We start from the raw sequence: 15950 nt of genomic DNA, 5'->3' as shown, positions 1-15950 counted from the left end.
CTCCTGCACTCTGTAGGATGCAGTGTGCCATAGACTGGCACAGCAGAAATAATGTGGAAGATAATATCATTTGTTAGCCAGGCTATGTCGTTATCAGTTTCATTACTTTTCAATCTCCCAACCAATCCATCACAAGGTCTTATTTGGATTTGACTTAATATATAGAGGCCTTCATCTTTAAAAAAAATGGCCAAAAGAAAATGTCACCAACTTTTCTATTGAAGAGGTAATTAACACTCTTCTTATTTATATACTCAGTAGAATTCTTTAAGTATTACAACATCTTCTATACCTTTGATAACAAGAGGGACCAAAAGATCAATAATTTTATTACTGGATACTTTTCCAATTAAAATATGGCTTAGAAAAAAATAAATTGCCAGAAAATGCAACATTAATTGAAATTCACTTGGTTTCCAGTATTTAAACTTGTAATGTAAAGAAATAGATAATATTACAAAATTTGATTAACATATAATTTTAAAGTATAATAATCATTTCCTTTGAATTTTGTAGGATCCTTACTATTTCTAATATCCTTGTTTCCCCATAACATTTGGGTTATTTAACCTATAAACCTATTTTCAAGACTATTTGCCCATTAGTGTGATAATTTTCAAATTTTTTAATACAAAATGGTTTAAAACCAATAAAATTATAATAAATAATTTGAAAATAACATCAGCTGATGTACCTACTTCCTATTACAAAACAGTGACTTATGTGGAACTACAAAGCTATGGCATAACTTACAGCTGGAAGACATAATAAAATACATGAAGATTCCTTTTTAAAAGTAGTAAATTAAGTATTTCAAAGCAAAATGACCATGGCATTAGCAATTTGTGCACTGTAATTTACAAAATATTTTTGGTATATATCAAGTACTTAAAAAAATCAGTGGTGAGAATGTCACAACAGTCTGAGTTCACATGCTCTTCTCAGTCTAGAAAAAAATCTTTTAACTGCCTCAACATTTCAAGAGAAAAGACAATTCCTGACAGTGATTTTATACCTGTTAAATTATATTCAATTTTTAAACAATCATTAGTATTTGTCTTTAATGAGCAACTCAATATAAAAGCTACTTTCTCAATAATTATAAATTTTCCAGTCTGAATTTCATGGTGGACTACATAGGGAGAAAGAAATTTCTTTAAGTCTTCCAAGCCACTCTTTTTTAATATTTATTTTTTATTTGAAAGGCAGAGAAACAGAGATAGAGGAAGAGGCGAGGGGTGGGGGGAGAGAGAGAGAGGAGTCTTCCATTCACTGGTTTACTCCCCAGTGGCCACAATAGACAGCTCTGGACCAGGCTGAAGCCAGGAGCCAGAAACTCCATTCTGGTTCCCCACTTGGATGACATAGGCCCAAGCACTTGGGCTGTCATTCACTGCCTTCCCAGGTGCATTATCAGGAAGCTGGATCAGAAGCAGAGGAGCCAGGACTGGAGCTCTGATAAGGGATGCTGGTGTTCCAGGCAGCAGCTTAACCTGCTATGCCACAATGTCGGCCTGTCCAACCATTCTTTCAAATATTATAGGTCACTGTTTTAAACTACTTAAAGAGTTACTCTTCTCTCGAGACATTTCAGTCATATTTAAGTCCCAGTGTATGAGTATCACTCCCCGTTTGAGAATGAATTTAGATTGAGAAAACTGAGTAATGCTTTAAGATGTCTCCTTTTAATTTACTGAAAGTGTTCACTAACACATACACTGATACAAGAACATTTAATCTGGCCGGCGCTGAGGCTCACTAGGCTAATCCTCCGCCTAGCGGCGCCAGCACACCGGGTTCTAGTCCCAGTCGGGGTGCCGGATTCTGTCCCGGTTGCCCCTCTTCCAGGACAGCTCTCTGCTGTGGCCAGGGAGTGCAGTGGAGGATGGCCCAGGTGCTTGGGCCCTGCACCCCATGGGAGACCAGGAAAAGCACCTGGCTCCTGGCTCCTGCCATCGGATCAGCGCGGTGCGCCAGCTGCAGCACACCGGCGGCAGCGGCCATTGGAGGGTGAACCAATGGCAAAAGGAAGACCTTTCTCTCTGTCTCTCTCTCTCTCTCACTGTCCACTCTGCCTGTCAAAAAAAAAAAAAAAAAAAGAACATTTAATCTGCGTAAGAGCACAGATATCTTCTATTCCAAATAAAATCCAGAATAAAATTTTAATAAGCTATATTTCTCCTCCCCTACCTGAAGAAAGTCATACCAGTTTATAGTGTAATAAAAAAGTTGAAGCAATTGTATAAAGACATGTACATCTGAGGGATTACATGACCACTCAAAATTAATCAACTATAAAAATTCATTATGCTACTACTAAAGCATATTTTGTATGTGTAGTATACTCTTAGCTTGTTTGTAAAATGGTTCAGAGGAGAAGGTGTACCTGCCCTGTGAAGAACTGAGCTAAAATTTTCTATTATATACCCACATTGAGTAAAAACATGAGGACAATTCTAAAGTACTCTTGAGAGGACACATAATTAAATTAAGCATTATTTTTTCATGTACTTATACTGCTTTCACTACTGTTAAATGCCTCATCTAGTGCAAAGGGACAAGGAGTGAAATTCAAGCCATGTTACCACTCTATGTTACAGTGAACCATGTCAAATTTCAAAGAACTGATCTCTCAGGTTATATTTAGTTTTAAAGTCTTCAGTCAAATGAGTGAAACCTTGGTGGGAAAAATGTTTCTTATACTGTTAGTCACTTTCCAAGATACAAAGAAAGTTGGGTAATTAAAGGTAAATAAACTTCAATAATCTTGGATCTTATGATTCACTGGCAGGAAAGAGGATACAGGTTTTAAACTAAGACACAGATTCTTATTCTGCTATTTATTTTACTTTGAGTCTACAAACAGAATGAAGAGGGAATTAATGGGAGAGACAAAAACAAAAAGTTTAGAAGACTTGTAATGACAGAAATCATAATAGTAGATAAAAAGGAAAAGAGATGCAATGTTTCTTCAAAATAAACCTTCTCCATAAATAGCCAAAGTCCACATTTAGCTCAAACTTAAATGCCCCCCTCTCCTTCTCTGAAAGAAGACAACATCATCAAGAACAAGTATAGACTTTCATGCACAATATCCAGGACTCAATTCAAAATTATCAGGCATATCAAGAAAGTATCATGAAGAAAGAATTCAAAGAGATACACAGAGGATTCAGTTATTACAGTGATTAGACAGATCACAAGTATCAAGGGTTAATGTGGTCAACTAAATACCTAATGGAGAATCCCCCCAAAAAAACTGTATCTATTTTTTAATTGAAATAATGCCATCATTTAAGGATTCAACTGATAATTTTGATGGTAAATAAACTAAGAAAGAACAATCACTGAAGGAAAAGAAAACGTATGCTTTTAAAAATAACAAAAGTTAATTAAAAACAAAAATGGACTATAAAGATATAAGGCATATGGTTAAAAGTTTCAATATATATGCACTTTGAGTCACAAAAGAGGAGAAGCAAATATGAGCTGGAAGCAATATTTGAAGGAAGACTGATATACATCTTTTCTTAAACTGATAAAATATGTCAACCCACAGGTAAAGATGTTTTCAATACTTGAAGCTAAATCAAAATAAACTAAAACTGGGTATATAAAGGTAAACCTATTGAAAGTTTTTCAAACAATAACAGTGTCAAACAGAGAGAAAGAGACAATACCACCTGAATAATAAACTTGATAGCCATCTTCTCAAAAGAAGACATGGAATATCATCTGGAAAGTGCTAGAAAAACAACTTCCAATCAATAAATCAACACTCAACAAAATCATTTCTCAAAGTGATAATGAAACTAAGACATTTCTACATATGCAAAACTTAGACATTTCGTCACCAACAGAAACACACTAAAAGAAAAATTAAGGAACTTCAGAAGAAAAATAATCCCAGAAAAAATGAAAGTATAAATGGACATTAAGCTACACAAGGAAATGATAATCATGTATTAGATGTCTAGAACTATGTACAATTAAAAGGCATAACAGTTACAAAAAGTTGGTGATGGATAAAATGAATTATTCAATGTTCTAAAATTGTTCAGTCATAGTAATAAAAGTATTGCTTTAATTTAGGTTTTAAGAAGTCAAGAAATGTGTTATAGTTTCTAGGAAACCGATAAAGGGATTTATATATATACATATATATAATTTTTAAAAATAACAGAGGTAGTGACGACTGCAAGATAGCATTTTGGGAAGCCCCAGACACTTTTTTCTGCAACAGACATTCCGAGTCAACAACCCACACCTTCCCATTGTGAGAAATCCAGAGTTAAAAGGCTCCTTTGCCCCAGACAAGCTGCAAAAGTATTCATATTGATGCTGTAAGGAAAGTCTGCATCATCCTCTCACTATATGCCCTCCCCTCAGTGTCTATCACACAGGAGGAAATTCCCACCTCCCGCCTTCTCCTTGAGGAAAGAGAAAGAACAGTACACATATCCCAAGCTCTGACTTCAGGGTGGTGGTGCACAAATACTCTTTTGTTTCTCACCTGTCGCAGAGCACTGATGAAATCCAGCACATTCTAGATAGCTGAGGGCAGATGAAAACAGTCAAGAGCTGAGAAGCATGCTGGTGCTCCAGAGGACTCCTAACACAACAAAGTCCTCCTCAGCTGGCAGCCTCTCCTAATGAAGGAGGAGTCGGGCATGCATCCAAAGTTCTGGCTTTTCACTGGACAGCCCTGTCTCACCTAATGTAGGGCTCGGCCAGGACACAGTATGTTCTAGATGCCTTCAGACAATTCAGGATATGCACAAAAAGAAGTGAGCAGATTCTGCTGTCCCAGAAGTAGTATGACAAGACAGCCAGATACCAAAGAGATATGCGTGACTGGAAAAAATAAACCAAGAATCCCCTGGCCAAGAGTGTGGGGAGCGACCCAGTGGATGGAAGTTCTGTCTGTCTCTTCCTCTCTCCCTCTGTAAATCTGCCTTTCAGACAAATAAAATAAATCTTTTAAAAAATGATACATGTCCATTTCTCAGTAGAAATGTCTGTACATGAACATCCAAAAAGTGTGAAATGTATTTATGAACTAGACATTATTTGAAAGACATTTTTAAAAAATTTTCCAAAATCCTCAATAGCAAGGCAAATAACTCACAGTGTATTTATAAAATAATATCAGAGTGTAATTAAATAACTACAAACATACACAAACAATGAGTGATACGAAGAACACACAAATGCACATACAATATGTCTTGTACAGTTCCACTTAAATTCAGAAAACATGCCAGAACAAACCACAATTCTAAAAGTCAAATGTGGTTAGAGTTGGGGAGAAAAGAGAGCAATTGTTTAACTGAGGTCCTTGAAGACTAAAGGTAAAAAATTTTAACTTTCGGACAACTGATACAGTTATATTATCTCTATAACGTTTGTGTGTGTGTGAGTACTATGAGTGAATAATAGCAAAACGTTTTCATCCAAGTGGATTGTCCCTGAAAATAATCAAAATGATACACTAAACACAAAATGCCTTAGAGGCTGCAGTCATGTGAACAAGTGTTGGACGATGAAATGTAGAAAAGGGGACAATACATGGTCTTGATTTCTGACTACCGAAGAATATCGCTAAACGGGCTTGTAAAACCAGGTAAAGAAATCCAATCCAGAAAATACGATTCAGAAACATGAAAGAAGATGAAAATTCACATTAAATAAAAGGATATTGTAAACTAACCTTTACAGTGGAATCCCCGTTTGCCTCCTGCTGAAGCTCTCTGTGCCCAGGGTCAGGTAAACTGGGGCTGAAGGCCATGAGGTCGGCCTTGGGCGCGCCCTCGCCGCCGCTCACCCGCTGCCGCCTCCGCTGCGAGCACGACCAGCTCCCCACCGCGCTCGCGCACACCAGCGCAGGCTGCCCCGGCCCGCACGCGCCCTCCGCCGCCGGCGCCCAGCACCGCAGCGCCGTCCACACCACCAGCGTGAGCACCAGCAGGCTGCTCACGGCGCAGATGGCCACGATCAGGGACGCGTTCACGTCCAGCAGCGCCGCCGCGCCGCCCGCCGCCGCCGCCACGCCCGCCACGCCCGCCGCCCGCGAGGACGCCGCCGCCGGCGCCTGCCCGCCGTCCACCAGCGACAGCAGCACCGTGGCCGTGGCCGTCAGCGCGGGCTCGCCGTGGTCCTTCACCAGCACCAGCAGCCGCTGGCGCGCCAAGTCCGCCTCGTCCAGGCTGCGCGTCGTGCTGATCTCGCCCGTGTACAGCCCCACGCGGAACGGCAGGCGCGCCCCGCCCGGCGCCGCCCCATTCGGCGCCGCCTGCAGCTCGTAGGACAGCCACGCGTTGTAGCCGGCGTCCGCGTCCACCGCGCGCACCTTCGCCACCACGTGGCCCGCGCCCGCAGACCGCGACACCCACACCGGCACCGCCTCGCTCGCCGGCCCGCCCGCGCCCCGCGGCAGCACCCACGGCGCGTGGTCGTTCTCGTCCAGCACGAACACCTGCAGCGTCACGTTGCTGCCCAGCGCCGGCACGCCCGCGTCGCGCGCGCTCACCTCGAAGCGCAGCAGCTCCAGCTCCTCGCGGTCCAGCGGCTGCAGCGCGTGCACGCGCCCGCTCTCCGCGTGCACCGACACGTAGCTCGACAGCAGGCGCTCGCCCACGCGCCGCTCCACCAGCGAGTACGACACGCGCGCGTTCTCCCGCGCGTCCGCGTCGCGCGCCGACACCGTCACCAGGTGGCAGCCCGGCGCGTTGTTCTCCCTCACGAACACCGTGTACTCGGCCTGCGCGAACGCGGGCGCGTTGTCGTTCACGTCCGCCACCTCCACCCACACGCTGGCCGACGCCCGCAGCGCCGGCGAGCCCGCGTCGCGCGCCGTCACCACCACGCCGTAGCCCGACACAAGCTCGCGGTCCAGCCCGCTGTCCAGCACCAGCGAGTAGTAGTTCCTGAAGGTCGACAGCAGCCTGAAGGGCACGTCGGGCGTCAGGGCGCAGCTCACCTGCCCGTTGGCGCCCGAGTCGCGGTCGGAGACAGTGATGAGGGCGATCACCGTGCCCACCGGAGCGTCCTCTCGGACTGGAAGGGACAGCGACTTGAATTCCAAGACTGGCACATTATCATTGGTGTCTTCTACTTCCACAATCACTCTACAATGACCGGAGAGTGGAGGTTGTCCTCTGTCAGTGCCCTCTACGAGAATCTCATAGGATCGGCTTTCTTCAAAATCAATATTTCCCTTCACAATCACCTGTCCAGTAACTGCGTCTATGTGGAACTTGGACTTCACGTTTTGGGAAACATCAGTTGAGAATGAATAAATAATATCCCCATTCAAGCCTTCATCTAGATCCGAGGCATTCACTCTAATTACCAACGTGGCATTGGGGACATTTTCCGGTAATTTCACCACGTAGAGTGCTTTGTCGAAAACCGGGGCGTTGTCGTTTGCGTCCAGTACCGTGATGAGTAATTCGGCGGTTCCGGTCAACTCAGGCTTGCCCCCATCTGCGACCCTGAGCACTAAAAAAATCTCCGGAGCTTCCTCTCGGTCTAGTGACTTTCGTAATACAAGGCCAAGGCCTTGTACCCGCTCACTGTCAGATGGTTTTTCCAGCGAAAAGTACTCATTGGGGCTCAGCGTGTAGGTCAGCTGCGCATTGGCTCCGACGTCTGCATCGGACGCGCCCTCCAGTGGAAACTGAGAACCAAGAGGTCTGGATTCCGCAATGAACAGATGTTTAACGGCCATTGGAAACACGGGCGGGTTGTCGTTGACGTCCCTCACCTCCACCTCCACGTGGAACACCTGCAGCGGCCGCTCCACCACCACCTCCAGGTGCACGCTGCACTCCGCGCTCCGCCCGCACAGCGCCTCGCGGTCCATCCGCGCGTTCACGAACAGGATGCCGTTCTGCACGTTCACCTCCAGCAGGTCCCCGCCGGCCCTGGACGCCACCCGGAACAGGCGCGGCACCAGCTCGGCCAGCGGCAGCCCCAGGTCCTGCGCCAGGCGGCCCACGAACGTGCCGTGCTGGGCCTCCTCGGGGACCGAGTAGCGCAGCTGGGCGCTGCCCGCCCGCCAGGCTGTGAGCAGCAGGAACCAGGGCAGCAGGCATCTGGATTCCTGACGAATCGCCCAGAAATATTTCATCTCCAGAGCACGGTGCTTCCTTCTGACCTGGGAACTAGAATTAGAATCAGCAGAAATCTTTTAAATCGGTCAGTCCAGCGCTGATGCATCCTCCATTGCCGGATACAGCGTCTTCCCTCCGAGAACAGAGGGATTCTTCCCCTTTTATTAGTTCTTCTTTCGGACCTATTTTATGGTAAAGAGCGACATCATGTGGCTCTAAACCGTAAGTACCCATTCTATCAATCCAGACTATATAACTGCTAGATTTTATTTATTCTTTCACCTTATCCACATTTTTTCTCATTTCTTACTTATTGTTTACACTTTTTGAGCCACTGATCGATCGGGTGTAATTCTTAGTTTTACTACAGGAGCAACTTCTACTTCAGTAAAAATCCCTTTTTAACAAAATAGAGGTTTTCAGTATTTAGAGACTTAACTGTAGGTCATATACACTTTGTAAACACACAATTGCAAAGCGTTGATAAGGAAAATTCATGTGTTCCTGAGGACAGCAGAGGTTGTCAGTGATGCCAATACCTCTTAATCCTCACATCTCTGTTCCTGTGTTGACATGAGTCAATACAGAGACTTACACCAGCACCTGGGAAAACTCCAAGTCGGAGAACCAGCCATGGAAAGATAAATTTGCAAATGTTTTTTACAAGGCATCAAATGCCATCACCATTTAATTGAAGAACTTCCTCTTTTCATCACAGGGCTGAAAGTGCAAGGAAAGTTTGTTCTGACTTTGCAAGGAAGGTTTAACAAGGAAATAGAAATAGCTAGAAAAGTATTCCAAGTAATTTTATTGAATGTAACTCATTGATTCCTATGAGAAAGGGTGATATTCTCTCTTTTTTAAAGATTTACTTTATTTATTTTAAAGGGAGAATGACAGGAAGCAGGGGGAGACAGAGAGAAAGAGATCTTCCATGCTCTCATCCACTCCCCCCAAATGACTGCAATGGTTGGAGCTAGGCTCAGCTAAAGCCAGGAGCCAGAAACTCCACTGGATCTCCCACATGGGTGGCAGAGGCCCAAGTCCCGGGCCATCTTCTGATGCCTTCCCAGGCACATTAGCAGGGAGCTGGACTGGAAGCAGAGCAGCCAGGACCTGAACCAGCCCTCTATATGGGATGCCACCAGCAGCTCAGCCTGCATAGCCTCCCAGGGTAGCATTCTCATTCCCACTCTTATGGCCTGTTCACCAGGATCTAACAGGTCTGTTTTCTCCTATTAGTGCTCATATGTCTTAGTTACTCTGAGTAATTTGCTGCTTCCAAGAACATTTATCAGTAAACATGCTGTAAGAAATATGCATCATTTCTAAACTATTTACAAATAAATTTCTCCCATTTCATGATGATTTAAAATTTCTCTGGCTCATTAGAATTTCATGATCAAACCAATAGGTCAGACATCATTACATTTCATAAACTGAAGTAGCCAAATTGAATCACTTAGGCCATTTATTACATGAATTTCTCTCTTGCAACAATGTGTGTATATCCTCTCCCAAAATACTAATTTTAAAGGTAATAGTCACTAATTTAAAAGTTTAGTAGCTCAAAAATACCCACCTAGTACTATTCGAATATTTACCCAAAAGAAATGGCTTGACTGTCGCTAATTGCCTAACAAAATGCAATAATTTAATGTGGTCACATAGCTAGACAGGAAAGTATGATATCTCAGCACCCTGTATAATGTTCTAAAGACATAAAAAAGATTTTACTTAGACCCTGTCCTAAGATATATTTTCCCCAAATAAACCTTTTATTTAATAAGTACAAATTTCATAAGTATGACTTAGGAATATAGTGATTCTTCCTACCCTATCCTCCCTCCCACCCCCATTCCCACTCCACCTCCTCCTCCCTCTCCCATTCCCAATCCCATTCTCCATTAAGATTCATTTTCAATTAACTTTATACACAGAAGACAAACTCTATACTAAGTAAAGATTTCAACAATTTGCATACACATAAAAAAACCTGTTTAGGAAAAAGTTTTACAGTTAATTCCCATAATACAACTCATTAAGGACAGAAGTCCTGCATGGGAAGTAACTGCACAGTGACTCCTGTCATTAATTTAACAATGAACACTCTTATGTATGACATCAGTGATCACCCGAGGCTCTTGTCATGAGCTGCCAAGGCTATGGAAGTCTTCTGAATCCACAATCTCCATCAGTATTTAGACAAGGCCATAAGCAAAGTGGAAGTTCTCTCCTCCCTTCAGAGAAAATTACATCCTCTTTTGATGGTCACTTCTTTCCACTGGGGTCTCTCTCAGAGATCCTTCATGTAGGGCATTTTTTTTGCCACAGTGTCTTGGCTTTCCATGCCTGAAATTCTCTCATGGGCTTTTCAGCCAGATCAGGATGCCTTAACGACTGATTCTGAGGTTAATGTGCTATTTAAAGCAACTGTCATTCTATGAGTCTGCTGTGTGAACTTCTTCCCATGTTGAAACATTCTCTTTTTTAATTTTATTATTATTACCAGACACTTGATTGTATTTATATGATCCCTTTAACACTTAATCCTATCTATATGATCACGTTAATATTTAACATGGTCACTTTAACACTTAAGATAGTATTTTTACCACCTGGCTTAATGGGATCTTGGGGTCCCATGGCAAATTCTTAAACTGTACCCTTAGAAGTAATTAGGAATGTATGCAGAACTGTACAGCTTTACAGTTATAAGCTTCCTCCTCCCTCTTATTCTCACTCTTGTTTTTTACTGAGATCTATTTTCAGTTGACTTTATACACATATCACTAATTCTGTGTTAAGAGTTCAACAAATAATATGAAGAAGAGAAAAAAAAATACCTGTTCCTCAACAGTCAAGACAAGGGCTGTTCAAGTCATTGCTTCTCAAAGTGTCATTTTCACTTCTACAGATTTCCTTTTAGGTGCTCTATTAGTTATCACAGAGCAGGGAGAACATACGATATTTCTCCCCTTGGGACTGGCTTATTTCACTACGCATGATGTTTTCCAGATTCATCCATTTTGTTGCAAATGACCAGATTTCATTTTTTTTACTGATGTGTAGTATTCCATGGAGTACATGCCCCAGAATTTCTTTATCCAGTCTTTAGTTGATGAGCATTAGGTTGATTCCATGTCTTAGCTATAGTGAATTGAGCTGAAGACTTATTTCAATTTCATATTGAAAACCTGGGTTTTAGCTTAATTTTCAATACAATTCCTGATCTTTGAGTCACCCTGGTATCTACTAGACAGTGAAGGCTTCCCACCAAATAAAGAACAATAAATTTTCGTTCATAAAGAAACCTACCACAGAGGGACATGTTGGTATCTATCTTCAAACTATCTTGCCCCTTATGTTCATAAGCTACTTTAATCCATGTTTTTCTAGAAAAAAAAGTCAACCTAGTAAAAAATAGAGGCTCCACCTCTAAAAAACACAATGCTCACAGAAAACAAATTTATGAATCAAAACAGAAATCAGAGTTCTGGCCGGCGCCACGGTTCAATAGGCTAATCCTCCGCCTTGCGGCGCCAGCACACCGGGTTCTAGTCCCGGTCGGGGCGCCAGATTCTGTCCCAGTTGCCCCTCTTCCAGGCCAGCTCTCTGCTGTGGCCTGGGAAGGCAGTGGAGGATGGCCCAAGTGCTTGGGCCCTGCACCCCATGGGAGACCAGGAGAAGCACCTGGCTCCTGCCTTTGGATCAGCACGGTGCGCCAGCCACAGCGTGCCAGCCGTTGCGGCCATTGGAGGGTGAACCAATGGCAAAAGGAAGACCTTTCTCTCTGTCTCTCTCTCTCTCACTGTCCACTCTGCCTGTCAAAAAAGAAAAAAAAGAAATCAGAGTTCTTCCACTGTTTAGGGACTCAAATTGTAGATTTCTACAAAATGATCATAGATGTTAAGCATACTAGAAGAAAGTGAAAAGTTTTTTATCATTCATTTTACTTTACAGTATATTTAAATACATAAATGAGGATTCAAAAGAATAGAAGTGGATTTTTATTTGGAATCTTCCATATTCATTTAGTGTAACATAAATACATCTCTGAAGAGAAAAAAATTGAAAAATGTTCAAAATGTCTTAGCCAACAATCTTATTGGTCAAGAATTTCAAGAGGAGAGCTGAATTTGAAGACTGAAATCTCATAATCAGGGCGATATAACTCTGAATGACCCTATTATTTACAATAGGATGACACCAGAACTCACAAAATTAACATCGAACTGAAGCTGTCCATGTGATGCAAAATACTTGATGGATAAGGGGGCAACAAAGGATAGTAACAGAAAAAAAAGGGGGGGGATGGGAAAATGCAATGAAGAAACTCATCCTTATTTTACATGTTAGAATCCCTACACTGTCATTGAATTTTAATCAGGCTTCAGCTGGCTACTAATTCTCTCCGGTGGCAAGAAAATTGAATGGGGTGGGGGGAAACCAGCATTGAGGTGTAGTAAGTAAAGTTGCCACCTGTGATGCCACCATCACACATGGACAAGAGTATGTATTCCAACAGCTCCATTTCCTATCCAGCTCCCTGGTAAAGGCCTAGGAAAGCAGCAGAAGAAATTCCAAGTACTTGGGCCCCTCCCACCCACTTGGGAGACCAGGATGAAGCTCCTGGCTTCTGCCTGTCCCAGTACTGGTCATCGCAGCCATCTGGGGGAGTGAACCAGCTGAAGGAAGATCTCTCTCTCTCTCTCTCTCTCTCTCCCTCTCCCCCCTTCTCTCTCTCTCCTGTAACTCTTTCAAAATAAATAAATATTTTTAAAAAAGTAAAAGAAAATAAAGTTGAATGTAAGTCTATTTACTAGGGACATGGATAAACAACTGAAGAGAGAGGATTTACTGGAAATTACCATAACATCAGATTTAATCAGTGTCAGTTATTTGCAAGTTTCTAGTTACTGCATGGCACAATCAATGGGTGATATTCAGAGAACGTCACAGGAATGACACTGACATCAAATTTATGTCACACTGGCACCCTTAGTATTGCAAGAAAAAGAAATTAATGAAAAAAACTTTTGCTAGTAACTATAGTTTTAAAATTAGATATACATTATTATATCCGACAGATTTTTCAGATGAAAATAGTTCTTAAATTTAAAAATATTCTGTAACAATGTTTACTTTTAGTATGGGAGTATTAACTCTTCACTTAACATATATTTTAATTACTACTAATAAAACTATTGAGAAACTGACGATGAACAAGATATAAATCTAAAAGGTGTGAAACAATAATATTCAGAGAGAGAGGAGGGAAGGAGACTTCAAAAAATTAATAAGAGAATAAAAAGGTTCCATATAAGATAACCGGTAAAATAATGCTTGAAACTGAAGGTAGAGACATAAAAAGAGTTGTGTGCATTTAGTGTGATGGATAATGGACCAGTGATTCTACCACGTACTAGGAGCAGCCAATGTAGGTGGCAAAAAATATGGAGGCATTGTGAAGGAACGACTTGACCAAAGTTCTACTCAAATCTCTAAAAAAAATACTATTCAACGATATTTTTTTATTTTCAACCCAGACTTTTAGCAATAAATCTTACCACTGCATTCACTGATAAACACTAAATTAAACTATAGTGATGTACCTCACGACATATTTTCAATTTAGTTCACTCAAACTCCGAAAACACAGTGTAGCGTGTTTAACTTTTAACAATATTGCAAAGGAACGAAGACGTTAGAGAATTTTTAACAGCACATTTTAGAAGCATAAATAAAAATACTCACTTTGCCGGAGTGGTCAACGTCCACATTCATTCCATCCTCGCTTTCTGGACCAGGAGGAAGGCCGGGACTGAAGGCCATGAGGTCAGCCTTGGGCGCGCCCTCGCCGCCGCTCACCCGCTGCCGCCTCCGCTGCGAGCACGACCAGCTCCCCACCGCGCTCGCGCACACCAGCGCAGGCTGCCCCGGCCCGCACGCGCCCTCCGCCGCCGGCGCCCAGCACCGCAGCGCCGTCCACACCACCAGCGTCAGCACCAGCAGGCTGCTCACGGCGCAGATGGCCACGATCAGGGACGCGTTCACGTCCAGCAGCGCCGCCGCGCCGCCCGCCGCCGCCGCCACGCCCGCCGCCGCCGCCGCCCGCGAGGACGCCGCCGCCGGCGCCTGCCCGCCGTCCACCAGCGACAGCAGCACCGTGGCCGTGGCCGTCAGCGCGGGCTCGCCGTGGTCCTTCACCAGCACCAGCAGCCGCTGGCGCGCCAAGTCCGCCTCGTCCAGGCTGCGCGTCGTGCTGATCTCGCCCGTGTACAGCCCCACGCGGAACGGCAGGCGCGCGCCGCCCGACGCCGCCCCATTCGGCGCCGCCTGCAGCTCGTAGGACAGCCACGCGTTGTAGCCGGCGTCCGCGTCCACCGCGCGCACCTTCGCCACCACGTGGCCCGCGCCCGCAGACCGCGACACCCACACCGGCACCGCCTCGCTCGCCGGCCCGCCCGCGCCCCGCGGCAGCACCCACGGCGCGTGGTCGTTCTCGTCCAGCACGAACACCTGCAGCGTCACGTTGCTGCCCAGCGCCGGCACGCCCGCGTCGCGCGCGCTCACCTCGAAGCGCAGCAGCTCCAGCTCCTCGCGGTCCAGCGGCTGCAGCGCGTGCACGCGCCCGCTCTCCGCGTGCACCGACACGTAGCTCGACAGCAGGCGCTCGCCCACGCGCCGCTCCACCAGCGAGTACGACACGCGCGCGTTCTCCCGCGCGTCCGCGTCGCGCGCCGACACCGTCACCAGGTGGCAGCCCGGCACGTTGTTCTCCCTCACGAACACCGTGTACTCGGCCTGCGCGAACGCGGGCGCGTTGTCGTTCACGTCCGCCACCTCCACCCACACGCTGGCCGACGCCCGCAGCGCCGGCGAGCCCGCGTCGCGCGCCGTCACCACCACGCCGTAGCCCGACACAAGCTCGCGGTCCAGCCCGCTGTCCAGCACCAGCGAGTAGTAGTTCCTGAAGGTCGACAGCAGCCTGAAGGGCACGTCGGGCGTCAGGGCGCAGCTCACCTGCCCGTTGGCGCCCGAGTCGCGGTCGGACACGCTGACGAGGGCGATCACCGTGCCTACGGGGGCGTCCTCTCGGATGGGCACCGACGGTGAGGTGACCACCAGTTCTGGGGCGTTGTCGTTTACGTCCAGCACTTTCACCAGCACCTTGCAGTGGTTCGACATCGGAGGACTTCCTTTATCAAATGCGTTGACCTGGATTTCGTAGGACTTTGTTTCTTCATAATCCAGTGTACCAGTTAGTCTAATTTCTCCCGAGCCGGGATCAATGGCGAATGTTTCTTGAAGGTGAGGAGAGACGTCACCGCCAAAGGAAAAGACAAGCTCGCCATTGACGCCTTCGTCGGCGTCGGAGGCGTTCAGCGTGGCCACTAACGTCCCGTTTGCGGTCGTCTCTGGGAGGTGGACTCTGTACACGGCCTGCTGAAACCGTGGCGCGTTGTCGTTCACGTCCAGCACAGTGACCAGCAGCTGCACTGAGCCTTTCAGCTCTGGTTTGCCCCCGTCAGTAGCTGTCAGTAACAAATGGTGTTCTGGGGTTTCCTCCCTATCCAGAGACTTCTTGAGCACAAGCGAAAGAGATTTACTCAGTTCCTCACTTGCCTGTACTTCCAGAGAGAAGTAATCGCTGGGGCTGAGCGCGTAGGTCAGAAGGGCGTTGGCGCCAACGTCCGCATCCGCGGCGCCCTCTATCGGAAAGCGCGACTCCAGCAGCCTGGATTCGGGAATAAAAATCCTTTGCTCTCTGGTTCTGAACATGGGCGGGTTGTCGTTGACGTCCCTCACCTCCACCTCCACGTGGAACACCTG

At 45.5% G+C, this 15950-nt stretch overlaps 1 protein-coding gene and 1 pseudogene across 1 annotated transcript; one reads left to right on the top strand and one right to left on the bottom strand.

Annotated features, from left to right (window-relative positions):
• Positions 1-3907: 3907 nt before the first annotated feature.
• On the bottom strand, positions 3908-8331 carry LOC149126078 (protocadherin alpha-4 pseudogene; annotated as a pseudogene).
• A 1086-nt stretch (positions 8332-9417) lies between these two features.
• On the top strand, positions 9418-15368 carry LOC149126077 (uncharacterized). Its single transcript, XM_089336173.1, has 2 exons — positions 9418-9422; positions 13811-15368. The coding sequence occupies exons 1-2, from the start codon at positions 9418-9420 to the stop codon at positions 15231-15233; spliced, it is 1428 nt and encodes a 475-aa protein (XP_089192299.1). The 3' UTR covers positions 15234-15368.
• The last annotated feature ends 582 nt before the right edge of the window (positions 15369-15950 follow it).

This window comes from Oryctolagus cuniculus, chromosome 6 (genome assembly GCF_051225735.1).
Source record: "Oryctolagus cuniculus isolate XC-2025 breed Fujian yellow rabbit chromosome 6, ASM5122573v1, whole genome shotgun sequence".
Taxonomy (NCBI): domain Eukaryota; kingdom Metazoa; phylum Chordata; class Mammalia; order Lagomorpha; family Leporidae; genus Oryctolagus; species Oryctolagus cuniculus.
The sequence above is the reverse complement of the archived record's forward strand: the minus strand, read 5'-3'. Positions and strand labels throughout refer to the sequence as shown.